Source organism: Podarcis erhardii (assembly GCF_964252035.2).
Source record: "Podarcis erhardii genome assembly, chromosome: 3".
Taxonomy (NCBI): domain Eukaryota; kingdom Metazoa; phylum Chordata; class Lepidosauria; order Squamata; family Lacertidae; genus Podarcis; species Podarcis erhardii.
The window spans coordinates 64,666,168-64,690,421 of NC_138507.1; the positions used below are offsets into that span (position 1 = coordinate 64,666,168).

The 24,254-nt window shown below is 39.9% G+C and overlaps 1 protein-coding gene across 3 annotated transcripts in view; it reads left to right on the forward strand.

Annotated features, from left to right (window-relative positions):
* LOC309338224 (utrophin-like) overlaps positions 1-24,254 on the forward strand; it is a gene marked incomplete at its 3' end in the record, with an annotated part of 204,287 nt that overhangs the window by 129,811 nt on the left and 50,222 nt on the right. For all 3 annotated transcript variants that reach the window (XM_081855250.1, XM_081855251.1, XM_081855252.1), the window contains 4 exons: positions 491-551; positions 15,199-15,260; positions 15,838-15,912; positions 23,829-24,030. In XM_081855250.1, coding sequence (XP_081711376.1) covers positions 491-551; positions 15,199-15,260; positions 15,838-15,912; positions 23,829-24,030 — 400 coding nt within the window. The remainder of the gene's footprint in view (positions 1-490; positions 552-15,198; positions 15,261-15,837; positions 15,913-23,828; positions 24,031-24,254) is intronic.

Consider the following 24,254-nt stretch of genomic DNA (forward strand, 5'->3'; position numbering starts at 1 on the left):
GAATCCAGAGTCATCCAGAGAGACTGAATGTTGTAAGATTCAGAACATACTGAACAAAGTACTTCTTCACACAGTACATAGTTAACCTATGATATTTGCTACCACCAAATAGTAGTAATGACCACCAACTTGAATGGCTTTCAAAGGTGGTTAGACAAATCTGTAAAGGATAAAGCCATCAACGGCTGCTGCTGCTGATGGCTATGTATCACCTCGAGTATCAGAGGTGGTATGCCTCTGAGTTGCTGCTGCAACTGTCCGTGCTGACCACTGAAAAAGCTGTTGTAGCTTTGGATGGGTGGAATAGAGAGTAGAGCTTCGTTCTAGGTGTGGTATTCCCAGAACTCTGTCTAGAAGGTAGAGGTGGATCTTCACTCCCAGGTCCTGGAATTCATATTCAGTGCTTTCTTATGACTGAGCTTAATTGTAAAACTTAACTATAAATTATTTATTTTCGTCATAATTACCCCATTTCTTTTCTTTTCTACAGCCTCTGTTCAGCTACCATGGCAGAGATCAGTTTCACATAACAAAGTTCCATACTACATCAAGTAAGTTGGCCTTTGCTCCTGCTATAATTGTCTTAGAGGAAAATTCACAGGATCTTTGAAAGCTCCATTAATCCTCAGCTGCCTTTCCTCAAGCTGGGGGGATCATGTAGAAATGCTGCCATAATTAGTCTCACTAGCTGAATTTGTATATGTGTTTTGACAGGCTTTGTCTTCCTTTTCAGTATCAGTGCTTAACATGAATAGAAAACAATACTGCAGTCTTACTTACTTTGTTCCATGGATATTTATATTATACACTTACTTGGTCACATCAGAAGTGCCATTAAGTGCCATATTAGAAATGTGTTTTTGAAATTTGCTGTGCCTGAATTCAGGGTTTAAATTATAAAATCAAATTTTCAGGGTAAGCTGCCTATTTAAGCATATTTGAAAGTCTCCTTTTAATTAAACTTTGAGATATGTCATTTGTATTTCCTGTTAAGCTGCGAATACTGAATGAACCCTTACCATCCTATGTGTGGATTTCCATCCCTTTGGCAATTAAAATATATACACTCCCACGCATTTTATGTAGAGTTACTCAGTTTAAAATAGTATGAAGTCTGTTACATGCTCTTATATTTACTTTTACTCTGATTTCTCTGGAATTGGCTGTTATATCTGGAAAGTATTGTAAACTGAAACAATGCTGGAAGTAATATATGAGAAATATAGGCATGACCTACCAGAGTTACCCATTGCTTTCAAAGGGCAAATGATTTAAATGCTGAAGCTTCTCCAGTTGAAATTACTGGGAGTTTTTTAAATGGTGCTCAACCATGTCCTTAGGGCAAAATTATGGCTCACTTTTATGTATATTGGACTTCTTGTTTTAAGACTTAAACTCTTCATCAACTCATTGGGATAAAAGTGGGATAGGAAAGGATAAGCAAGAGTTTGGACTACAAGTAGGGAATGCCAATTATAAATTAATTGGTAGGCAGATTTTTTTTGGTTTTGTACACATACTCTAAAAGACCATGGGCTGTATTCCACTTACTCAGAGTTGACCAACAGAAATTAATGGACCTAACTTAGTCATGTTCATTAATTTAAGTCAATATAATCTGAATAAAACATGGTTGAATACCATCCCATCTTTTAGTGAGTAGAATGCTCTGCAGATTAGCCTAGTGGTTTGCTTTTTTTCATTTCTTTATTTAAATGACTAGCATTAATAAAACTGAATCTCTCTCCACCCCCCGCCCCAGTAATGATCACCTCTGTGTTTACAAATGAATCATTCTGTGCTTATTCATCAGTTTGATAAAAGCTATTCCAAAGAAGCTGTTATACTACCATATCATAAACCGCTACATTCCATGCTTTTGTTGTTTCTGAAGGCATCAGAAGGAATATATCCGGGTCCTTTCCAGTCTTGGTTCATGCCTAGTCATGGGACTACAGTGGTGCCCCACAAGACGAATGCCTCGCAAGACGAAAAACTTGCTAGACGAAAGGGTTTTCCGTTTTTTGAGGTGCTTCGCAAGACGAATTTCCCTATGGGCTTGCTTCGCAAGACGAAAACGTCTTGCAAGTTTGCTTCCTTTTTCTTAAAGCCGTTAATACCCGGGGAATCCGCGCTCTGCAAGACGAAAAAATCGCAAGACGAAGCAACTCGCAGAATGAATTAATTTCGTCTTGCGAGGCACCACTGTACATCAGTCTTGATTGATATGAAAGATGATCTTTTTGGAAATAATTGGGGGAGTGTGAGCCCATTGATTCTCCTTGAGGTTTCAGTGGAGACTGGCCTGTTAGGACAAATGGAACATTTCCCTACCAATCTCAGTCTGCATTCTGCCAGTCCACACCTTACAACAGCCACTGATTGTCAGCTTCCCACTTAGTCTCAGTGGGAGTGCAGCAAGGAGGAGGATAGGGACAAAACCAGAATTAGTTGGCTCTGCTTGCCATTGGCTCTTGCTGCACCTACAGTTCTGCCTTACCAGTCCCCATGAGTGCCAGACCTCAGTGCATTTGCAGTTAATCAATGCAAGTTAATAGATGAAGTTGCTTTTGAAATATCATTTCCCCCATATACCACCTGGTTGCCAGTTTGCAACTTATTTATGCCCCAAAGTGCAAGACCACTTCTGGATTGATTTGCAAATGAAAGTACCATCATCCCTTGCTATGTTTGTTGCTCATGTTTGTCAGATCCTTTATATACAACAGGGAGAGTTGACAAACCATGAAAGTGTTTTCATTTACCCTTTCTTCTCCTAGGAAGCTAGAAAGTTTAGTTTTTATATTGTGCCTGTATCCTTTTTTTCTGAGCTAGCCTAGAGGGCAGAGGAGAAATAACAATGCCATCAATAATATATTTAATCAAACGGATTAGTCTTTATTACAAGCCCGATTCAGCAAGGGTGCAGTGATTATCTTTTTTGCTTGCAGGGCAGAGCTGGGTTGAAAATTAGCCACTACTTTATTAAACATATATCAGTATCCAGGAAAGCATCCCTTTAGGGTCAGGGCTGCTACAGCCTAAACAACAGGATTGTACAAAGCAAAGTGGCTCCAGGCAGACATACATGTATCTTGTATGTACAAGATACCCCAGGCTGCATTCCGCCCTCCTGGCTTTCTCCATCTGTAATTTCAAGCTTATCTTGGATGTTTTTGAACCATGTGCTCTAGCATAGCAATCTTGAGTTCAGTAATTATAACACAAAGAATGGCAGACTGCTAATAAATCGATTCCATTTGATTCCACTGCAAAAACAGGTAATTCAAAACTCTAAATTGTGTGGGGGGGGGAGTCTTGAGTAAGGAGAATTTTATAAGACTTCTCTAGCCTTAAACATCCACTTGGGGGTATTGTTTTCATCCTTCAGTTGTCAAATAATTCCAGGCTCAAAAAGTCCCTGGTGCAGAAGAACCTTGAAGTTTGCAGGTGAGCCCTGCCCATTAACCAGAGTGTTGACAGTTGTTGACACTATGCATATCCACTTCCAAGGCAAACCACTGGTAAACAGAGAACAGGCCAGTTGAAAGAGAACCTGTGGAAGTGTTGTGATAAAGATGAAAAAAATGGCTAAAGGTCAATGAAGGAAACAAATGCAAATTTGTTCCCAGCTCCATCATGTGGATACAGCTTAGCACTCAATGTGTTCTGTAAATTCATGAGTGAGCAAACAATGTTCAGATAAAGGGCAAGAGTGTCAGATTATTTTTTGACAGGAATTGTGAGCCCACACTCTCATATTTATGACTTGCGCCACTGAGGTGGTGATGCCTCAGGTCTTGCTTAGCCTGCTTCCACCCCTTCGTGCTGCAATATTGACGCAGAGTGGGCTGTATTGGCTGTGCAGACTATGGAGAGGCCAAGCCATTGTCCATTTTTCATAACCAATACACAACTCGCTTCACCGTGCGGCCTGGGCAGAAACGAGCCCATGCTTAATAGCAGGAGCAGTGGATATCTGCAATGTTAGCTCTGGGGATGATGTACAGATTAGTTTATTACTCAATTATCTGAATGATTTTTCCAAAGTGCACCTTGGGCTGATCTCTAGAGGGCAGCTTAGAGGTGATCTAAGTATAACTTCAGCTAGACGATAAATGTGGCTGCCCTGGAGGACAGTCTGTGCTATCTTGTTTTCACCTCAACCTAAAACATTTTAAAAAATTGTTTTAGGGTGACTAGGAGGTATTTTAAGAAACAATTATGCTATATATATACTATTAACAGCTCTGTTGTCACACAAATCCATAGGACTAAAACCTTGCAGCCAAAAATGGGAGGTTAGTTCGAATAAATACTGTATGTGAAATTCAGACTCACTGTCACTACCTAATGTTTCTTGGGCTTCATTTGCCAGTTCACAGTACTATAGCAGAAGCCATTCTTGGCTGAATTTCCCAATAAGAGTCTAGGCATGGCAACTTAAGGCCTCATGGCTCCCATTTCTTCCAGTCACTTTCTGGCTCTCCCCCTATCCTTCCTTGGCTCTTCCTTTATTCTGTCCCAGTTCTTCATTACCCTCGGTTCCCTCAGGTACTTCCTTCCCAGTCCTCTTCTTGTTGTTACTATTGATTTATTTACTGTTTACTTGCCCAAATGGCTTCTAAGTATAAAACAACTATCAAAAGATATCCATGCATAATTAAAATGTTCAATAAAACAATTTCATTAAACATTAAAACCCCCACAATTAAAATGTACAATAAAGCAAGCCCAATAAAATAGCAATTAAAACAATTAGATCAGAGGTTCAAGTTAGAAGAACAGAGGAATGCTTGCATTTTCAAGAGCTAGTAAAATGCCAATAGTTTATCATTTCCCCGCTCTTCCTTTTTTTATTATTAACTGTCCCATAGAAAAAGCTTTTAAGGTCAATCTGGACATGACATTAATTGCATGGATACAATCAGTGTATGCTCTCTTTGTTATGTAAATTGCAGGCATGAGGTAGCATGAATAGCCTTTGGGCCGCCTGTGATGGTATAGGAAGCTGCATTTTCTTCCTTCTCAATGTTTACAGCAGAGGTGGAAATAGCTGTTTCAAAGAGTGCTTTTGCAAACAGCTTCCATTCTCCTTTTCAGCCTCCAGATGCTCAAACGGGAGTGTAACGTTGTCTTAAAGCACTTTGCAGAAGCACTATTTGACACAGCACCACACTTCCCCTCTACGTGGGTGGGTGACATGGGGCAGGAGGCTTCCTTCTTCTTTCTCCAACACCACTGCCCACCTTCTAAAAGGAGAAGTGCAGAGCTGATTCAGAGAGTGCTTTTCAAAGGGCTTGAAGACAGTTCTTGCTCACTGGGGCAACAGAATTAAACTCCTCCCAGCAGTTGAGGTCACCAGTGATGTCAGCTGAATGGTGAGGTTCTGGGGAAAGAACCTTTCTGGCAATTTAGCACTGGTCAATGTGGAATTACTTGCTTATTGCAAGCAATTCAACAGATAGATCAATTGCACAGTATCTAGCACAACTACTTTATTTTTCTGAATGCTGCTCACTACACTGTGGTAAAATTATAAAAAAGTACATCGTGCAATCTTAACTAGCTTGATGTATTTATTTTGGTCTCTCTGTGTGTTAAAGTCTGCAATGGATTTTTAAGAGAGGAAAGTGTCAAAATGATTTAAAGCCATCTATTTTACAAGGGAAACTGTGCTTACTCTGTCTCTTCCCCACTGCCAGTGGTCATCAGGCATTTACGTGTACAGACAACAGAATATTTGCTGTGTCAAAAGAACATCTTCCTTCCATAATGTGTTCACCTACCACGTACTTTAAAACTTATAATTAGCTCAAATATATATTGGCAGCCAGTGCAAATCCCTCTGTGAACTGTGTGCTATGCTTTGTCATCTTAAGTTCTTACAGGTTTCTTTTGTACATAAACCAAAGTTCTACAATATTTACTAACTGAAAATATCCAAAAGCCGCAGTATAGTTACACCTTTATTAGGCTCAACTAAAATGTCACACAGTCATATTGAATTCTGTTCTTCATTAGGCTGGATATTATATATATATATATATATATAATCTGTTAATAATATAATGTATTTATGTTTACATTTTAAATGTGTTCTAAATTGTTTGGAGACCTTTGGTAGCAAGCAACTAACAAATCTAATAAGTAGTAGCGGTGGTTGTAAAATAATAATATTAATAAAATATTGTATTTGTACTAGCCTCACTTGATGCTTGATATTGCAGGACATACCCAGGGCTGTATGTCTTCTCTTTCCAGCTCCACCTCTGGCCAGTGTTAGAAACTCAGATATATAAGCTAGGCACCAAATGGCTCCTTAAACCAGGGTTGCAGTTGGCAAAATGGAACGCCTATGTTCCATTTTGGGGCCAGACGGCTCAAAAGTCATATTTTTCAATAGAACTTTTTGGTTCCTGAAATTCACTCTGATTGTGCAGATAAAATATAATGGATAGAATCCTATGGGTGTGTTGCTAGTGTGTGGAAACAGTCAAGATCCAAGGAACCCCAAGCAAGCACCTCCAGATGGTGGAGACTTCAGGTGCCATTTCAGCACCCGGGCATCTCAATTTGCTCACATTTCAAACACTGCCTCTGTCTCTCAGTACTTGCCAAAAACATCCAAATGTGTTGAAAACATGAATCAGTATCTTAAGTTATGCAGTACAGCCATGTACTGATTCTGATTAGCTTTACATAATTCATTGCAGGTACATTATTGGGTGTGTAGAAGAGTAAAAGACCTAGAATCCTTTCTACAACTAAATGCCATTTATTTCCACAAGGCAAACTGAGCCATCCTCTTCAGAGCTGGCTGTTGTGACTTGCCTTTATATGTTTTCTCCCAGCCCCATTTTTTAATCCCTCATGTTCCCTCATGTTCCACAATAATGGTTTTTGCTTCTGTCATTTGAGTGCTTCATTTATTGCTGTAGACATCAGTGGGCAGTGTAAGGAGGTAGGGGCTGAGAAGAAAAAGCTAGTTTTTCATCTGCCAAATATAGAGGCTTTTAAGGAAAGTTGAAAAGTTTTTGATGAAAAATAGACCCACAGGGTTGTTCAGACTAATAAGGAGAAATGGAAACATTTGTGTGTGCAGAGCCACAAAGAATTCACTGATCTATTGCTGTTTGTAATAGACATGATCCATCTGGACAAATGGTTGCCTGAATGAAAAAATGATATATATATTTTCAGGAAGTATTAATTAGAGTGTATTTTTCACTGGTTGTATTGCAAACAAATGTGGAATATAATGTCATTAGAATCCTGTTGTTTAATCATTCTGTGTATAGGTAAAATATTGGGATCACAGAAACTGGGAAAAATAAATCCTGACATTTAATAAAGCTAAGACAACCAAATCGTAAAATGATTTTTAAATGCCCAAATTCAAGAAGCATTCATAGAATCAAAGTGTTGGAAGGGACCCCAAGGGTCATCTAGTCCAACCCCCCCCCCCCGCAATGCCGGAATCTCAGCTAAAGCATCCACCCAACCTGTGTTTAAAAACCTCCAAGGAAGGTTCATAACGTCTTGGCATTTGCCAGATCCAGGGTCGTTATGGCTGCTATTTAATTTCCTGGGATAGTTTGCTTTTATAGGTTTCTGCAAGATAGGGGACTATGGCGTAAGAGGGATCGCCTTATACACACCATGCAGAATTTAAGGCACCTCTGATTGTGTCCTCTCCTTACCTGCCTTTCCCCTAAATGATTTGTTTATTTATATCCTGCTTTTACCATGGCCATTCAGAACATGAATTTAAAACAGGCAGGTAAAAAACACACCAGTCAGTTATAAATATCAAATACATAAGGTATCGTGTTAAAAACAACACTGAATCAAAACAACTTAAAACCATTTAAAAAACTTGATGAGGAGAAAACGTACAACCCCACCACTTGAAAGAACCTGCTGCAACAGCCAGTTAGCAGCCAAAGGCTCCAAACGCTATCAGCTCTCCTTATAGGTGGGTTGGCTCCAGCCTCTTGATCGTTTTGGTTGCCCTTTTCTAAACTTTTTTCCAGCTTTGCAATATAATATCCTCCAATAGCAAGCAGATCTGTCCCCAGTATTCCAAGTGGAGTCTCTATCGGTTTGCAAAGCAGCTTTCATAACAACAGGGCTTCTACCTGCTTCCGACTTGCTTCCTGTTTTGCTTTGGTGTTCACTCTAGTTAATACCATTTGACAACCCTTTGAAGAGGACTTGGCTTTTGATTCTGCTACCTAGCTCAGAGCTCTGTATCCCAGTGACAGTGCCTCGGGGCATTGTATGCCAATGCCACGTTTACTTGGTTTCTGTTTGTCCTGATAAATGGTGTTGAATCCTGATTTCACCCACCTATTGTACTCCAACAGTTCCTAACAAAGCTGCCAGATATTTCCCTAGTCAACACTCTTCTCAACACCCACCTTTCGATATTCTTCCATAGAACTATCCATAAAACTAAGTCACATGTCACATGCGTTTTTTAATCCTTCCCCTTGCTCCTTTTTAACACTTCACCCCATATTAACAATACCAAATCCCTCTTTTCCCACAACTTTGCTATATTCCTTCCTTTATTAGAAGTGGTCCCTGTGAGATATAAGTATATATTCATGGAGCTATGGGGATGGGCAGTGTCTAAAACTGGTGTGGGGAACCTTTGGCACTCCAGATGTTGCTGAACTACAACTGTGGTCATCCCATTGGCCATCCTTGCTAGGGTCGATGGGAGTTGTAGTTCAGCAACATCTGAAAGCCTCATCAGAGTGATGGATGTGAACAGATGCCTTTCCTTTCTGCATTTTGTTGTTGTTGTTGTTTAGTCGTTTAGTCATTTTCAACTCTTCGTGACCCCATGGACCAGAGCACGCCAGGCACTTCTGTCTTCCACTGCCTCCTGCAGTTTGGTCAAACTCATGCTGGTAGCTTCGAGAACACTGTCCAACCATCTCATCCTCTGTTGTCCCCTTTTCCTTGTGCCCTCAATCTTTCCCAACATCAGGGTCTTTTCCAGGGAGTCTTCTCTCCTCATGAGGTGGCCAAAGTACTGGAGCCTCAGCTTCACGATCTGTCCTTCCAGTGAGCACTCAGGGCTGATTTCCTTAAGAATGGTTTGATCTTCTTGCGGTCCATGGGACTCTCAAGAGTCTCCTCCAGTACCATAATTCAAAAGCATCAATTCTTCAGCAATCAGCCTTCTTTATGGTCCACTTTCACTTCCATACATCCCAGTTGAATTATGGTGCTGAGGAGACTCTTGAGAGTCCCATGGACTGCAGCTACTTCTCCTTTAAACTCCTTTCCCCACCCTCCACTAGGGTTTGCTGCAGCAAAGGACCAAAGCAGATTCAGTCACAGTTAATGGTAGTCATCTAGCGATGAAGCAATTGGCACATATCAAATCTTTTTTTAAAAGTATGTATTTCCTTTCGATTTTAAATTGTGCTTTCACAACTGGTTCCCAAAAAGCTTTATGTTGGGCCTCAGTGGTAGAGGGTGAGGAGGAAAACTGAGGGCAAGGATATGAAGACTGGGGATATGTTACAAATAGGGGAGGAGTAACTTTGACCGCAGGGATAGTCAGCAATGCAAAGCAGCAAAACACCACCCACTGACAACTGGAAGTGCTTCTTAGCTCACCTTTTTGACCTTCGTGAGAGAGCTGCCCTGAAAAAACTCACAGCTCCAAAGTCTGTATTTGCTGCCAAGATTTGTGGATCTACCCAATATAATGCGGCCTGCATAAATGGTTCTAATATGTAAGCTGGTGCTTAAGATAAAATCTAATTAGTGTGAGACAAGGCAGATGGTGATTTTGAAAATCCAATACTGGAATATTCAAAACACATTATTGCCATATTGCAGGAAAGGCAGAAGACATCATTCAGTAATTTGGTAAATAAAACAATCTGCAAGTAATTTTAGCTTTGGAATTCCCATGTCAAAGAAGATCAGATGAGTTTATATCTTGGAAATAGTGTCAGATTAGCAGCGTTCTTACCCTCTCTCCTTTAAAATGTCATTATGAAAATTGTAGTGTAGCATAGCCCTGATATCTATTTTTATTCCAATGGTTAGCATGTGAGCCGTCTAGATTTCATTTAATTTGCATGGTTTAGATACGTTAAAATGACTATTTGTGGCTGTATTGCCTCAGGCTTTTTAAATCAGGGACACACACATTGCATATCCACTTCCCCTTTGGAGACACTTGGTAGCACCAGCCTTTTTCTTCTGTTGCATTAAGACCCGACATCATTAGATAATAATGGCAGATATATATTTCATTTAAGCCTTATAGCAGCTCTATAATGCAGGCCTGCCACAAGGAAGCAAGCACATTGTGCTCTTAAAATTTCTCCAACTGCAGTGTCAGAACTGTTGATAATGCACCTCCAGAAATCAGATGTTTTGCCATTTAACTCATGCTTGCCAGTTGTTATTTTTTTAAGCTTGCTTTGCCAATTACTTTTTGCAAAAGGCTATGTAATGGGCATTTTGATTAGGCTATGGAGAGTATAAAGTATTGTGCAAAACATGGCAAACATTTAAGTGTATTAGAACACAATTCTGTACAGTTACCTAGGAGTAAGTCGCATTGAACTGACATATGTAGGATTGCATTGTTAATAAATTAGATTTATTAAGAGGGTGGAATTGACTCTTGGCATTCAGTGATATGTTAAAATCCAAAACATAAGCTATACTAGCAAGCATAAGTTTACCCAACATAGTAAAAATTCTCACTTAACACTAGAATTATTTATATTGATATAGCAGTGCAGATGAAGGGGAAGATAATTGATCTGATACTATGAAGGAATAATCAATGAAAATTGTTATAATCCTTAAAGGGTTTTAGAGTACAGTGGTACCTCGGTTTACGAACTTAATCCATTCCGGAAGTTTGTTCTTAAACTGAAACTGTTCTTAAACCATGGCGTGCTTTCCCTAATGAGGCCTCCCGTCACCAGTGCCCTTCCACCGTTTGGCTTCCGTTCGTAGACTGAGGTAAAGTTCGCAAACCGGGACACTATTTCTAGTTTTGCAGAGTTCGTAAACTGAGTAGTTCGTAAACAGGGCTGTTCTTAAACCGAGGGACCACTGTAATTAGAGTAATTTACAGATAAGTCTAATGGTTTACAATAAGATTTTATAGGATATGCTGATACATTGTGCCTTGCTTTTTTGTAACTAAGTCCATGGTGCATTTGATCCTAGAGTTACAGGATTTGACACTAGAATTATAAAATGCTTTTTATAAGTGAGGGAGCATTTAAGCTGCAATTCAGATAGAGAAAAGAAAAGTTCAATGAATCAGTATTTCCAAGCTGCTATATATGAATGCATTCTAAGGCAACAGCTTACTTCAACGGCACTGTTCTTCTGAAGGCAGTCACGGAATCACCTGTTCTATATTTTTCAAGAATTATGACCTAATAAAAGTGATTCAACCGTACTTTGGAAGATCTTTATAACTGAAACTGGGTATAATATAAGCAGGTTTTCTGTTCTGAAACATTAAAGTGCTAGTAGCCTTTTTTATTTGTTCTGTGACTGAACAACCGTATTGTTCTCTGGTTTATGGAAAAAAAATGTGTCACAGAACTCACTCATAAGGTAGTTATTTATTAGTCCCTGTCCTTGATAAAAGAAAACCTTTTATTTTATAACAAAACAAATTCCTTCCAGTAGCACCTTAAAGACCAACTAAGTCAGTTCTTGGTATGAGCTTTCGTGTGCATGCACACTTCTTCAGATACACAGATATTATAAAATATAATATTATAAAATATATTATAAAATATATAAAACTATATTTTATAGTTAGCTTGCTGAGTTTAATAACTCTTTTCAACCCATTATGATTGATATAGATTTGCCTTTAGTAAATAATAATAAAAATTCTATAGTACAATTGAACACCTCCCACCACTTCTGAGGCTTTGAAAATAAAAATCCATACCATCTAGTAGTTAAATCCTGAATTAAACCATTTTACTTCTGAAAACTAGCTCTCTCTATATGCAGAGTTACATAGGGCTGAATCAAATTGTGCCCTCCTACTTGTGGAGTTGCTTTTGATCCAGCAGGTGCCTCCACTAATGGAAAAGAGGACGACAAGTCCCCAGTGCTGCCTAAAAATCCTCTTCAGAGAGTTCAGGGACCCTGCCTACAGAGCAGTATGGAAGGTGGTGTAGAGGTTGCAAGGAGAAAGGAGGAATTGGCAAAAATAAAATTATAAAAAAATCATCTCCTCCTCTTCTCTTAGCAGAGGTGCCCATTGGATCAAGAAAGTACAATTGCATTTCAGCCCCATAATTTCAATATAAGCTCTGAGAATAAAGGACACCTGCCACCTAATAAAGCTTCCATGCATCTAGAAATGAGAGGAGGGCTGCAGCTTTATTCATCTGAGTGGGCTGCCCACCTGCAGGCTCCATCCAAACAGAAGCCCACAAAGACCTAGCTTGCTGCCAGAGGTGTGGTATGCTCCCAAGGGATCGTGTCCATTTGGGTCTTTGCCAGGGCCTCACCAACATTTCCATCCTGGGGTGGATCTACAAATGGGGGGGGGGGACCGCTAAAAATATGTCACAAATTAAATGGTTGTAACAAAGGGAAGCTATGTAAAAATCACATAGAATATCCTTTTGCTCTCTGGTGCCATCTGGTGTTATAACAAATTCAAAACATTGGGTTTTTTTTTTTACTAATGTAGTGAAGTCCCTGATTATTGTAAAATAAAGGTAAAGGTAAAGGACCCCTGGATGGTTAAGTCCAGTCAAAGGTGACTATAGGGTTGCAACGCTCATCTCGCTTTCAGGCCGAGGGAGCAGGCGTTTGTCCACAGACAGCTTTCCGGGTCATGTGGACAGCATGACTAAACCGCTTCTGGCACAGTGGAACACCGTGACGGAAACCAGAGCGCACGAAAACACCATTTACCTTCCCGCCACAGTGGTACCTATTTATCTACTTTTTATTTATTTATTTATTTACAGTACTCCGTGCGCCAGTAGTGGTTTAGTCATGCTGGCCACAAGACCCAGAAAACTGATTGTGGACAAACGCCTCGGCCTGAAAGCGGGATGAACACCACAACCCTATAGTTGCCTTTGACTGGACTTAACTGTCCAGGGATATTTTACCTTTTTACCTATTGTAAAATTCTTAGCAACATCGCTTAGAATTATAAGTGTCAACCAAGGGTCATCTCTTTCAACCTCCTCCAATGAAGGGATCCTGCCTGCAGCTGTCCCTGGGTTGGTTCAAACTACCAACCTTCTGATTAACAGCCAGACACACTGACCTATTGCTCCACCTTTTTATGATAACTGCACTTCAAACAGACCTGTTTAAAAGACATGCTAGTAAGGTGTGGTGCAGATGTGCTTGCTGATATGTTGTATGTGTCCAGAAGCCATAAGATGCACACTTTTCCATTGTCTCTTTTCTGTATTGTTCTTTACCCATGCTGTAAAGTCTGCTCAAGTCGCCTCAGTATGGCATCATAGTGGTCTAGTTTCACTAGAGACCGGGACTTGCTTACTCTAAACTAGATGCATGTTCTATGCCACATAGGTACCACCCTTTTTCCTGCCCTTGGTTCTGGTTTGGCAGTATAAAGGAAAGTAGAATATGTAGCTAGCTAGGGCAAAATGCACTGGGATTTTTTAAAAGTGCAATGGATATGTTCTTACTCAGCTGTACTTTTCAGTGTGGCTCATACAAGGAAACTTCTTGATAGATTTTGCACAACGGCATTATAAATTACTTTCAAGTCAGTGTGGTTTCTTGTTAGAGCAAGTTTAAGATTAAATAAAGTGATAGAATATAGTGTACTGCTTCATTAAGTACTGCTTAATTTGCTAATATATAGGGTTCATTTAATATTAAATCACATTGTACATTTGATGGGGGCGGGGGTTGTTCTATGCCAAATCCACTGAAATTAATTTTCCAGTTACTGATGAACATTTATACACCAGAGTGTGGCTGGAATTAGTATTCTTACAGACTAATAATTTATGGAAACAGAAAATGACAAATCGACAGCGATAGATCTGAAAGTTTTGTGAGAAGGCTAAATTTAATCTTATATGTATGGCTGGATACACAAGATCTTGATGGGTTAAATGGTGGATAAAATTGTAATATTCATTGCATTGGAATGCTCTTAGAGGATAAATGTAGCAATGCATTAAAGTAATTACTCCATGATCTTTAGCACGAGTGAGTTAAAGGTCATTTTTGTACTCCAAGTACATTATTAACTATTAAGGTTAATATGTATACTGATACTTTTGACTATTGAGGAAAAGGTTCTCTATATATTTTTAAACCAAAGTAACATTTAGCTTCTTTTCTTTAAACAAACTAGAGAGGAAGACAGATACTTGTGCCTTGCCGATATTGTGATACTTCCCAAATGGCTGGGACCTTAAAATTAATACAAGACTCAGTGTGTTCACAGTAGCTAAACTATTTCCGGTTACTCGTGGTATTTGACATACGTTAAGTCCAAGATACCGTGATGAGTAGAAAACTCTGAAAGGAGGATGCTTGTACATCCTTCAAAATAGAGAACTCAGATTGGCAGCCAGAATGACCGCTCCCCACTTAAAACGGGGGGCGCCATTTGCGTGGACGCGTGCAGCCCTGGATCTGGAGTGGCCCCATCAGCATAGGCTTTTGCCTTCCCTCAGGTGGGATACCTGGAGGTCCCCGCCTACCCCAGTGAGTTGTCCAATCCCACCTGGGGGAAGCGTTGCCAGGGAAACCAGGCCAGGTAAGGGGAGGGATCACCTGCCCACACAATAGAGGGTGGATCTTAATTGGTAATCCTCACTTGGCTCCAGAGCTATCTTTTTTGAGATAAGATTTCCAAGAAGTTTTCATTTCAGATTTTGGAAGTGCACTCCAACATTGGTGAGGCACTGTATTTCCCTGAAAAGGCTTAAATTTGACACACATTGTCGAAGAGACCCTAATTAATAGATAAGACTGAAACTGTACATATTTGCACTTAAAAATTATAAGGTCGTGAACTGTATGTCATAACAAGTTAGCATTCCAACACAACACAAGCCGCATATGAACTGGAAGGTTGTGCTGTGAAAGTCCTGCACATGCTTGAAATGAAATATTTAATTTTTGCTTCTTGGTGGCTGAAAATATGATTCTTTCTTTTAACAGTCATCAGACGCAGACAACCTGCTGGGATCACCCTAAAATGACCGAACTGTTCCAGTCATTAGGTAAGTGCACTTCTCTTTTGGTAAAACTAAGTCACAAAGAGTCTATCTGATAGCTGGTCAAAGTGTTTATTGCTGAACATAGGATTTCACTGAATGTGCAGATAGGGGGTAATCCACAGTACATAAACATGTTATTGGTGCCGGTTACAAAATGAATGACATGGGGGCATGGCATATTGTTTATTTACTAAGGCCTCATACAATGCCCATGAAAGGTCTTAGCTGGCAGGCACACTTGTGTTAGGGCATCTCTGTATTTTGCTACATGAAAGCTATAGGTTCCAGGCACAGACAGATTTTACTTGTACATTTCTATCCTGAAAGTTTTGGTAGAACTTTTAAAAATGTTTCACAGGTGTTGTCATCTCTTCCATCTCTTTGACTGGAAACAGACATTAATATCAATTTAGCTTGATATAAAGTACTGCTTCCCTCCCCCCCTTTTTTTGTCTCGAGTGTGTGTGTGTTCATGCATGTGTGCACATGTTTTAACTGACAACAAATTCATGACGACATGACATTGAACAAAATGGTTCCATATAATACTCTTACATTTCTGCCTTTGCCATTTTTTCAGCTGATTTGAACAACGTGCGCTTTTCTGCTTATCGCACAGCCATCAAAATCCGGAGGCTACAGAAGGCATTGTGCTGTAAGTTTACTTCTCAAAGCTCATTATTTTTTCAGCAAAGAGGTTTAGCGGATCCTCCTCCTCAAAGGAACTGATAACCAAAGACAGATTCATACTTCCAGTTTGCTGATGGTGGTCACCTGTAGTATGGGTTGTTGAAAATCAGTATAGTTAATGGACAAGTTAGCACAATGGCATCTCTCTTATCTTTTCAGAATTAACATTCTTGTTGGGAAACAAAATTATATGAGCTGAATAAACGAGTATTTGTAAAAAGCAGTAAAGAACAGTGAAAGATCCAGACCAATAAATGATTGCAGTACTCATAGTAGAGCTGCAGATGTGGGCTTTAAATGCTTTTAGGTATTATTATTTTTTAAATCCCTGAATGTATAAAACTTATTCTTCCATGTCCTGACAATGATGTGACACCAGAAATTTTTACCAGTTCTGGCACAATTTAAAGTTCTCAGCTGCTTGGATCCTTGAAAATTTCACCTCCACTTGCTTTCATCACAGTTCCTTAGATTAATTAACATCATTTAACATTGGTGATCTATGCATCCAATCAGGGGCTTTGATTTGTGTATCACTTAGCCAGCCCAGGAGAACTGAGCCATGAAAAACTATTTAACGGTAAACTTAAGCTATAGTTTGTTTTCCCCCAAGAGACGTTTCAGTGTATTTCTTTACTCTCTGGGGTTGATTTTTTAATTTTATTTTTTTTTAAAAAAGGACACCAGTTGAACTAAATTATTTTTAAACTTTACAAACTGTCAGTGCATTTGGGATGAAGCTGGGAAAGGGGGGATCTTTCTGAACCTGTCCAGTTGTGTCTGGGGCAGTGCAGCATGGCACCTTCCTGTTTCACCAAAATGGGACACACCACCCCTAGTTGTGGTTCGAGGACCCGACCCCCGCAATGTGAAATGAATACACAAGGACACGTGATATAAGGTTAATGGGCAAGGAAAGGCCACAACTTTATTGATTACAGCAGTGAAAAGGTATTGGCTTAGGCATTGGATCTCTAAAACAAGTGGGTTTATTCACCAGTGGGTGGAGCCTGTTGATGCTAATCCAACTATAGGCTCTCCCCTGATGTCACCGAGGGTCGTGCCATGGCCTCCCGCCAAGCAGGCATCAGACAGAATACACGACCGCCAGATTCCTTTAACGGAATACCCAAAAATTGAAGGGATAGGCGATGGCCACACCTAGCCCTTCAACACACCACAACAAATTATTCCATTATTCCAATGCCTAACCTACCCACCAATACCACAAAAGTTGTGACGATTGCTACGAGGTAGGCGGAAAAAACCAAAAAGCCTAATGCCAAATGGAAAAACTCCTACCAGGCCCCCTGGACAACCAGGGCGACCAACCTAAGGTCCATAGCAAGGCCAATGACCTAAGCCCTAACTCAAAGGGAGTGGAGGGTGGGTGACTCGCAGCGAGATGACGATGAAGAATGAGGCCGGGGAGAGGCTGGCGCCACAGCAAAAAGCTGCTGAACACTCCCCCTCTCAGGCACCTGGTTGGATGCCCGCCGAGGGGCGTGGGCGCCAGCCAGGTGAGGCGGAGGCAGGGGGCTAACGCCCCCTGCTAGCGGCGGTGCTCAGGCTCCCGCCCACAACCACTCCCCTCTCTTGCAGGGAGGAGAGTCTTTTTCACTGTGAAATAAGTCGTGGCAAAAGGCTAATAGTGTTTGCCACTTTCATCTCCTTTTCAGTCTGCCCACCAGATTCAACCCTAAAGTTCTTATGAGAGAATATTCAGCTAAGCCTTAAACAATAGATAATACAGTGGTCCGTCGGGTTACAAACACTTTGGGTTACAGACTACGCTAACCCATAAGTAGTACCTTGGGTTAAGAAACCTTGCCTCAGGGTGAGAACAGATATCGCGCGCCGGTGGCAGGAAGCCCCATTAGGTAAAGTGGTACCTCAGGTTAAGAACGGTTTCAGGTTAATAACGGACCTCCGGAACGAATTAAGTTTGTAACCAGAGGTACCACTACTGTATGTGTATTGTCTGTGATTTTATGCATTGGCTAATGGGAATTCAGGCATGAGACTCTTTAAACGTTTAAAAATTATGGAAATCTGTGCATAGTTTTGACCTGCAATGTAAGGAGGGATGGAATTTTCTGAAAAACTTGGATGTCAAATTTATCAACACAGATTCCCCCCCTTTACTGTCTTAATTCCTTGATCTTGATGAAAAGTGAGTTATTTCCCCCGACTTAGCTAAAAAGATGAACAATTCTTGCATATTATATGCATTATTATAAGAATTCCTATAATGTAATATTATACACATATCTCCAAGTTTTCTATAGTTGTGAGCACATAAACAGATACCTACTATGTATACAACCACATAAAATACTTACATATTAATACTTATAAAATTATGGTGCAGAAATATAGTACAAGGGGCTTTATTCTTTATGTAGGTAGGTATTATGCATATGTATGTATGCATAATATATACATCTTCTTTGTACATAATATTATGTATAACTAGCTGGTCCTTTTTTAAAAAAAACAAAAACCACCAGTGTAGCAGTGGCTTGGGCATAAGTGAGTGCTCAATGCAAGTGGCAGTCTGATGTGGGCAAAGCTCAGTTGGGTTGGAACCATCAAATTATCTGCCTAAAACCACTTAAAACAGATTTCTCCTCAACCCCTCTTTGTATGTAAAATGAGGGGAAAGCAAAAGCAACCTAGTGGTTGAGTCTGGCTGATCAGCTTCTGCACCTCTAGTAAGCAGGTTCATACAGGAGAGCTGCTCTTCATGTTGTGATTGCTTCACTCAAGCATTCTTTTGTGAAGTAGAAGAGCACTGGAGCCAGCTGAAAGGCAAGTGTCTGAAGAAGGAAAAAAATTGAAGCGAAGACAGTGGAGAGATAACTCAGGCACTGTTCAGTGGGTTAGTAGTAGCACTTTTATTTTTAGTCCTCTCCCAAAAACCTCAATGTTTGCACAATTCAGCTGACAAGTTACTGGAAATCTCTCTAGTGCTGATGAGGTGCAGAATGTCTACAAATGACTCAGCTGAAAAATCCTAGTTTGCAGTCTGCCTTGCCAAGTCCAAACACAATTTTGTCTCTTAAGCTAATCCACCTGCAACTGAAATGCTAACCTGTGAGTTTGTATTCCGTTTTACTATTAAACAGCCTTGAAAGTAAAATACCCTACAGTCTATATTCAGAAATATGCAGCTTCCTGTGTAATAAGATCCTGCATTTACTTAATTTGAAATTCAACAGTGTATGAGCCTTGAGAAAATACTACTTTGTTCAGCCTTTAGCAAAACACCTGACAAATAGCAATTTTCTGTCCTTGCTTCGCAAAGTGTTGCCTTGGTGGCCTCTCATGTAGAAAGGAACAAGGTTTTTTTTTGCTTTATATCATCAGAGGGCAACGAAAGAAAGTTAAGAACCTCTAGAGGTTTCTCTATCCTTAAATTTGGACAAGCAGGTAGTCAAAATTTCTATGCCTCGTCCTTTTGTACCATCCAAGCCAAGCTGTCATGCAGCTTCCATTTAAAATTGGAAATCATTTCCCATAATTTAAATGCAGATAGTCTCTAAAGATGTCAGGCTATATAACACTTCAGCAGGGCTAATGCACTAAGGCAAAGAGAGTGTCAGATTGAATCACTTGAAATAGAGGGCCATCATCTGACTGTTAGATGTGACAAATTGCTGTCACAGCTTAACAGTGGCAAACTGTAAAGGCCTTTTGGGGGGAAACCACAAGGACATGTCTGAAGTTTGTGTCTTAGGGCCTTTGCCAATGTAAGGCGCTCCAGTAGAATGCTTTTCAAATTGTAAATGTGGAAACCATTAATTACTGCCCATCCATCTAGATTTTCCAAAAGAGACTATTTAGCAGGAAAAGCAAAGAATTTAGTTGCAGATATTTTTATTTTTCTGGGGGAAGGGTACAGAAAACCCTATATATTAACATTTCCAGCATAAATTAACATTTCCTGCATAATAATTTTGTTTCTTTTGTACCTGATAGGAATCATTATAGCCTCTTGAAACACTGTGATAGCTGAGCTATAGTCTATTTAACATTTAATAGGATTGATTTGGCACTTTGAAGCCATAAATATGAGGAAAAAATGATGTAGAAATCAAATATTATGGCTTGTAGGCATTGACAGCCTTAACCTCCATGAATTTGTCTAAAGTTCTTTTAAAGCCATCCAAGTTATGGCTATCGCTACATCTTGTGGAAATGAATTCCAAAATTTAACTATGTTCTTTGTGAAGAAAGACTTCCTTTTTTGAACCTTTTCCAGCTCTTGTGTCTAGCAGGTTGGGCAGGATGAGGCTGGGAATTGTTTTAATTCAAATCAGAGACGAATTTTGAAGTTTGTAGACTTGCCCTTCCTTTTGTGAGCCTCTAAAGTTAATTTTGAAGCCTGAGCTCAGAGACCTTCAGTGATATCCAGCTTTCTAGGTCCAGATCAAACTTAATGGCTATATTTAGCGTGACTAGACAGTGACGGACTTCTAAGCATTTACAAGGTCAGTGGAAGGTGCCTACAAGGAGAATAGCTTGACAATGACTCAGCAAACAGACCAAGCCATACATTGAAAGGGAAAGGAAACAAACCTTAAAAAAACAGGAGTGAGTTACTGCTAATTTCGTATCTGAGATGACAGCTGGTCAGTACCTTATTTAGCAAGAAGTCCCAGGTGGTCCCCAGACCATTTCTGACTCTTGCCCAGGAGCAATTCAGTGTGAATTTATTTGCTAATGGGGAGAAGATGAGCATCAAGGACAAATTTTATTGTGTTACTGAGTATTTTTGTATTATTATGACATGTGTGCATACTGGGGATTGGAGGAAGAGGAATCGAAACCTGTCTCCTGAGACTTACATAGCTCAACAGAAAGGGACTCATCTGCATTTTTCATAGATAAGGAAATACAAGCAGTGGCATTCTAGCTGTTACCACAGCCATATTGTTTGTGGTATCTGTTATTCCCCAGCCTTCCATATCCTGTTTCCTATGTATTACAAATTACTCTGCCCTGTTATTGTCCCGTCCCCCCCGAGACAGACAATAATTTATAATTCACTTTAGAATTGTCAGTCTTCCTTTCCTTCAGAATGATAGCTTACAGTGTTAATTCACTTCTGATTCTGCCTGCAAAAAAAAATTTGCAGGAAATGAAATTTTAACTTGCTCATTGTACATACACAGTGAAAAGAATGCCAAGAAACTGCCGCGGTTTGCTAGATTTTCAACCATTTCTAGTGAAAGATGTCTCTAAAGATTATGCTTCCATTTGGCTTTCAGCTTAAACTCTTTTTATGCCCATGAAATGTCTGTCTCCATAACTTAAGACTACTTGGGGAAAAATTCACGATCAGCTATTTTCCTTCTATCTCATTGTCTAGATGATAATTAGTTTCCCATAATCACTGTTGTAACTGAGTGTGCTTTTTGGAACTGGCACATATTCTTGTCATCATTCAAGACAGGAATTCATAGCAGAAATGTGATCTTCCATGAGGAATGCCTGTCAGTGCATATGGGCATGTTTCCATTATTGCTCTTTGTAGATCGTGAAGGGATTTTAAATGATACCTTAATCTGCATGTTCTGCCCAGAATTGTTAAGTGCAAATAGAATGTAGTAAGATGATTCCTAGTCAGGGCACTTTAAATCATCTTGATATAATGCTTGCATGTACTGGGAAATTCTCATCTCTACCCTAACAGAATTCTTGGTTCCAACTGCAAAACTGTAAATATTGCCTGAATACTCAGGCTTTTCATCTGGTACCAGCATTATGGTTAAAGATAGAAGAGTATGCATGCAGTCACTGTATGTATGTATGTAGATTAGAATTTTTTATTCCACTCTTCAAGCAATAGCCTCTCAGAGTGGCTTAATGTTTACAAGGTTCTTCAGCGATCAGAAGGCTTTAAAAGTTGGTGGATACATTCAGCGCTACCCCCTGAGAATGACTGTAGTTTAGTTTGGTATTACATGCATAACCACTCTGAGCATAGCTTATCTGGAAAGGTGGTATGTGTGTAAAAGCACAATGGCATGCATGACTGAAGTTGGGAGGATATGGATGGCACAACATCATGACTCAAGTGTTCCCTATCGCAAACAAAGGATTTCTGTACTTACAAAGCAAATGCCTTTGAACAGTTAAATGCTGACTGTTCATGTACGGAGTCTCATTTAACATACCGTGCTGCAGAAGAAATTCTTAGGAAATGCTTGTTAACAGTCTACACCCATAAGAGTCTACCTGACCTGTAAGATCACCATCTGCTTTCTGGTCCAATATGAAAACTCAAATACAGTGGTACCTCGGGTTAAGAACTTAATTCGTTCCGGAGGTCCGTACTTAACCTGAAACTGTTCTTAACCTGAAGCACCACTTTGGCTAATGGGGCCTCCTGCTGCTGCTGCGCCGCTGGAGCCTGATTTCTGTTCTCATCCTGAAGCAAAGTTCTTAGCCTGAAGCACTATTTCTGGGTTAGCAGAGTCTGTAACCTGAAGCGTATGTACCCTGAAGTGTATGCAACCCGAGGTACCACTGTATTAGTGAGTAAAAGGGCCAGGGCATTTTTTTAAAGGGGGGCAGTTTCCACATCTCTGGAATAACCTCCCCAGGGAAGTGTTGAGGAAATATCAGGGTTCAATACGCAATAACCTGTGGGTTAAGCCTGGACAGCCAGTAAAATCCAGACTCCAGAGATCAGCAAAACGGGACGTTTATTTAGGCATTACCAGGGCTGTCTTTACCTGGGGGTGCAAGGGGTGCGGGGCACCCGGGCGCTTAATTCGGGGGGGGGGGGCGCCAGGTGCCCACCGCTGAAGCCGCCTAAGTGTATTGTATTGAGCTGCTATGCAACAACAGGGTCAGCGGCACCTTTGACACGACTGATCTTGTACTTGTTTTAGAAAAGCTGGTTTTAAACAAAAATAAACCCTCAAAAGCCTCCTTTTGGAGCCGCGCAGGCGTGATCGCTATTTATCAAATACTAACAGTGACATAAACATAATAAAAGTTAATTTGGGGGCTAAACCAAATTTGGGGGCGCTGGGCAGATCTTTGCACTCTGGCGGCGCATATGCTAAAGACGGCCCTGGGTGCAAAATAGCACTATCTTTATGCACTTCCAAGCAAAGGGGCCATTAAGTTTATATATGGCAAGACTTCCTTCTATTAGCTTCTACTTGTTTAATCACAAGGCACAGCAACTTTATTCTAACTTCCTTATCTCTTCCCGTGCAGTAGTTTCTAATAACAAACTCCTCCTCACGTGCTACTTCATCCTTCTCACGGCTCTCTTGCAAGCACAACCTTCACATTTCAGCCTTCACTTGGTCAGCCCTTCTTGCACACATTTCAATTTCAATCTATAATTTCAATAATTTCTCTGACAGAAGCACAAATTGCCCACTCTTTGCAGACCTTTATGATAATTTTAAAGACTTGGGTCCTCCACTGTGTGTTTGATTAACTTAACACACTCTGCTTTCAACTGACATTTTAGCTACTAACTTATTTGTAATTTTAAGGATCATGTATTGAATGTTATTTGTTATTTTTATGGTTTCATTATTTAATCTGTATTTTAAAATATGTTGCAATCTGCTTCATGAGGGATTTTACCATGAAAAATTGGCCAGAAATCTATTACATACAAGAAAATTAATAATACAACCATAGATTAAGAGCTAAATAAACACATCACATATTATAATAAATTTTCTTTTAAAATTAGAGATAGATTTTGGATGCTCTGGTGTGTCAATTGATTCTTTTGTATAAAAGTTTTATATATATATATATATATATATATATATATATATATATATATATATCTCAAAATATAACGTCATTCATTAAATCTTCTCTGCTTGACTATTTTGCCAGTGGACTTGTTGGACTTAAATACAACAAATGAAGCTTTCAAGCAGCACAAGTTGACTCAAAATGACCAGCGCCTTGGTGTTCAGGATGTAGTCAGCTGCCTCACTACGATTTACAGTGGAATGGAAGAGAAGCACAAGGAGTTGGTGAATGTTCCAGTGTGTGTAGATATGTGTCTCAACTGGCTGTTGAATGTTTATGACACGTAAGTATGAGATGTCAGGCACTAAATAAACATTGCTCATAATGCTGCACTGCTACATCTGCATGTACAACAGTGACTCACTGAGACTCAAACTCAGACCTGGCATTAGTTCAGGCTTAAGGCTCTGTGCTGAGGATACTGAGGAAGCACATCTTATTTTAGGCTGCATTTGCATGGCAGTTTATACCATTTTCTTGATGTTTCACTAACTGTTAATTTTCGGA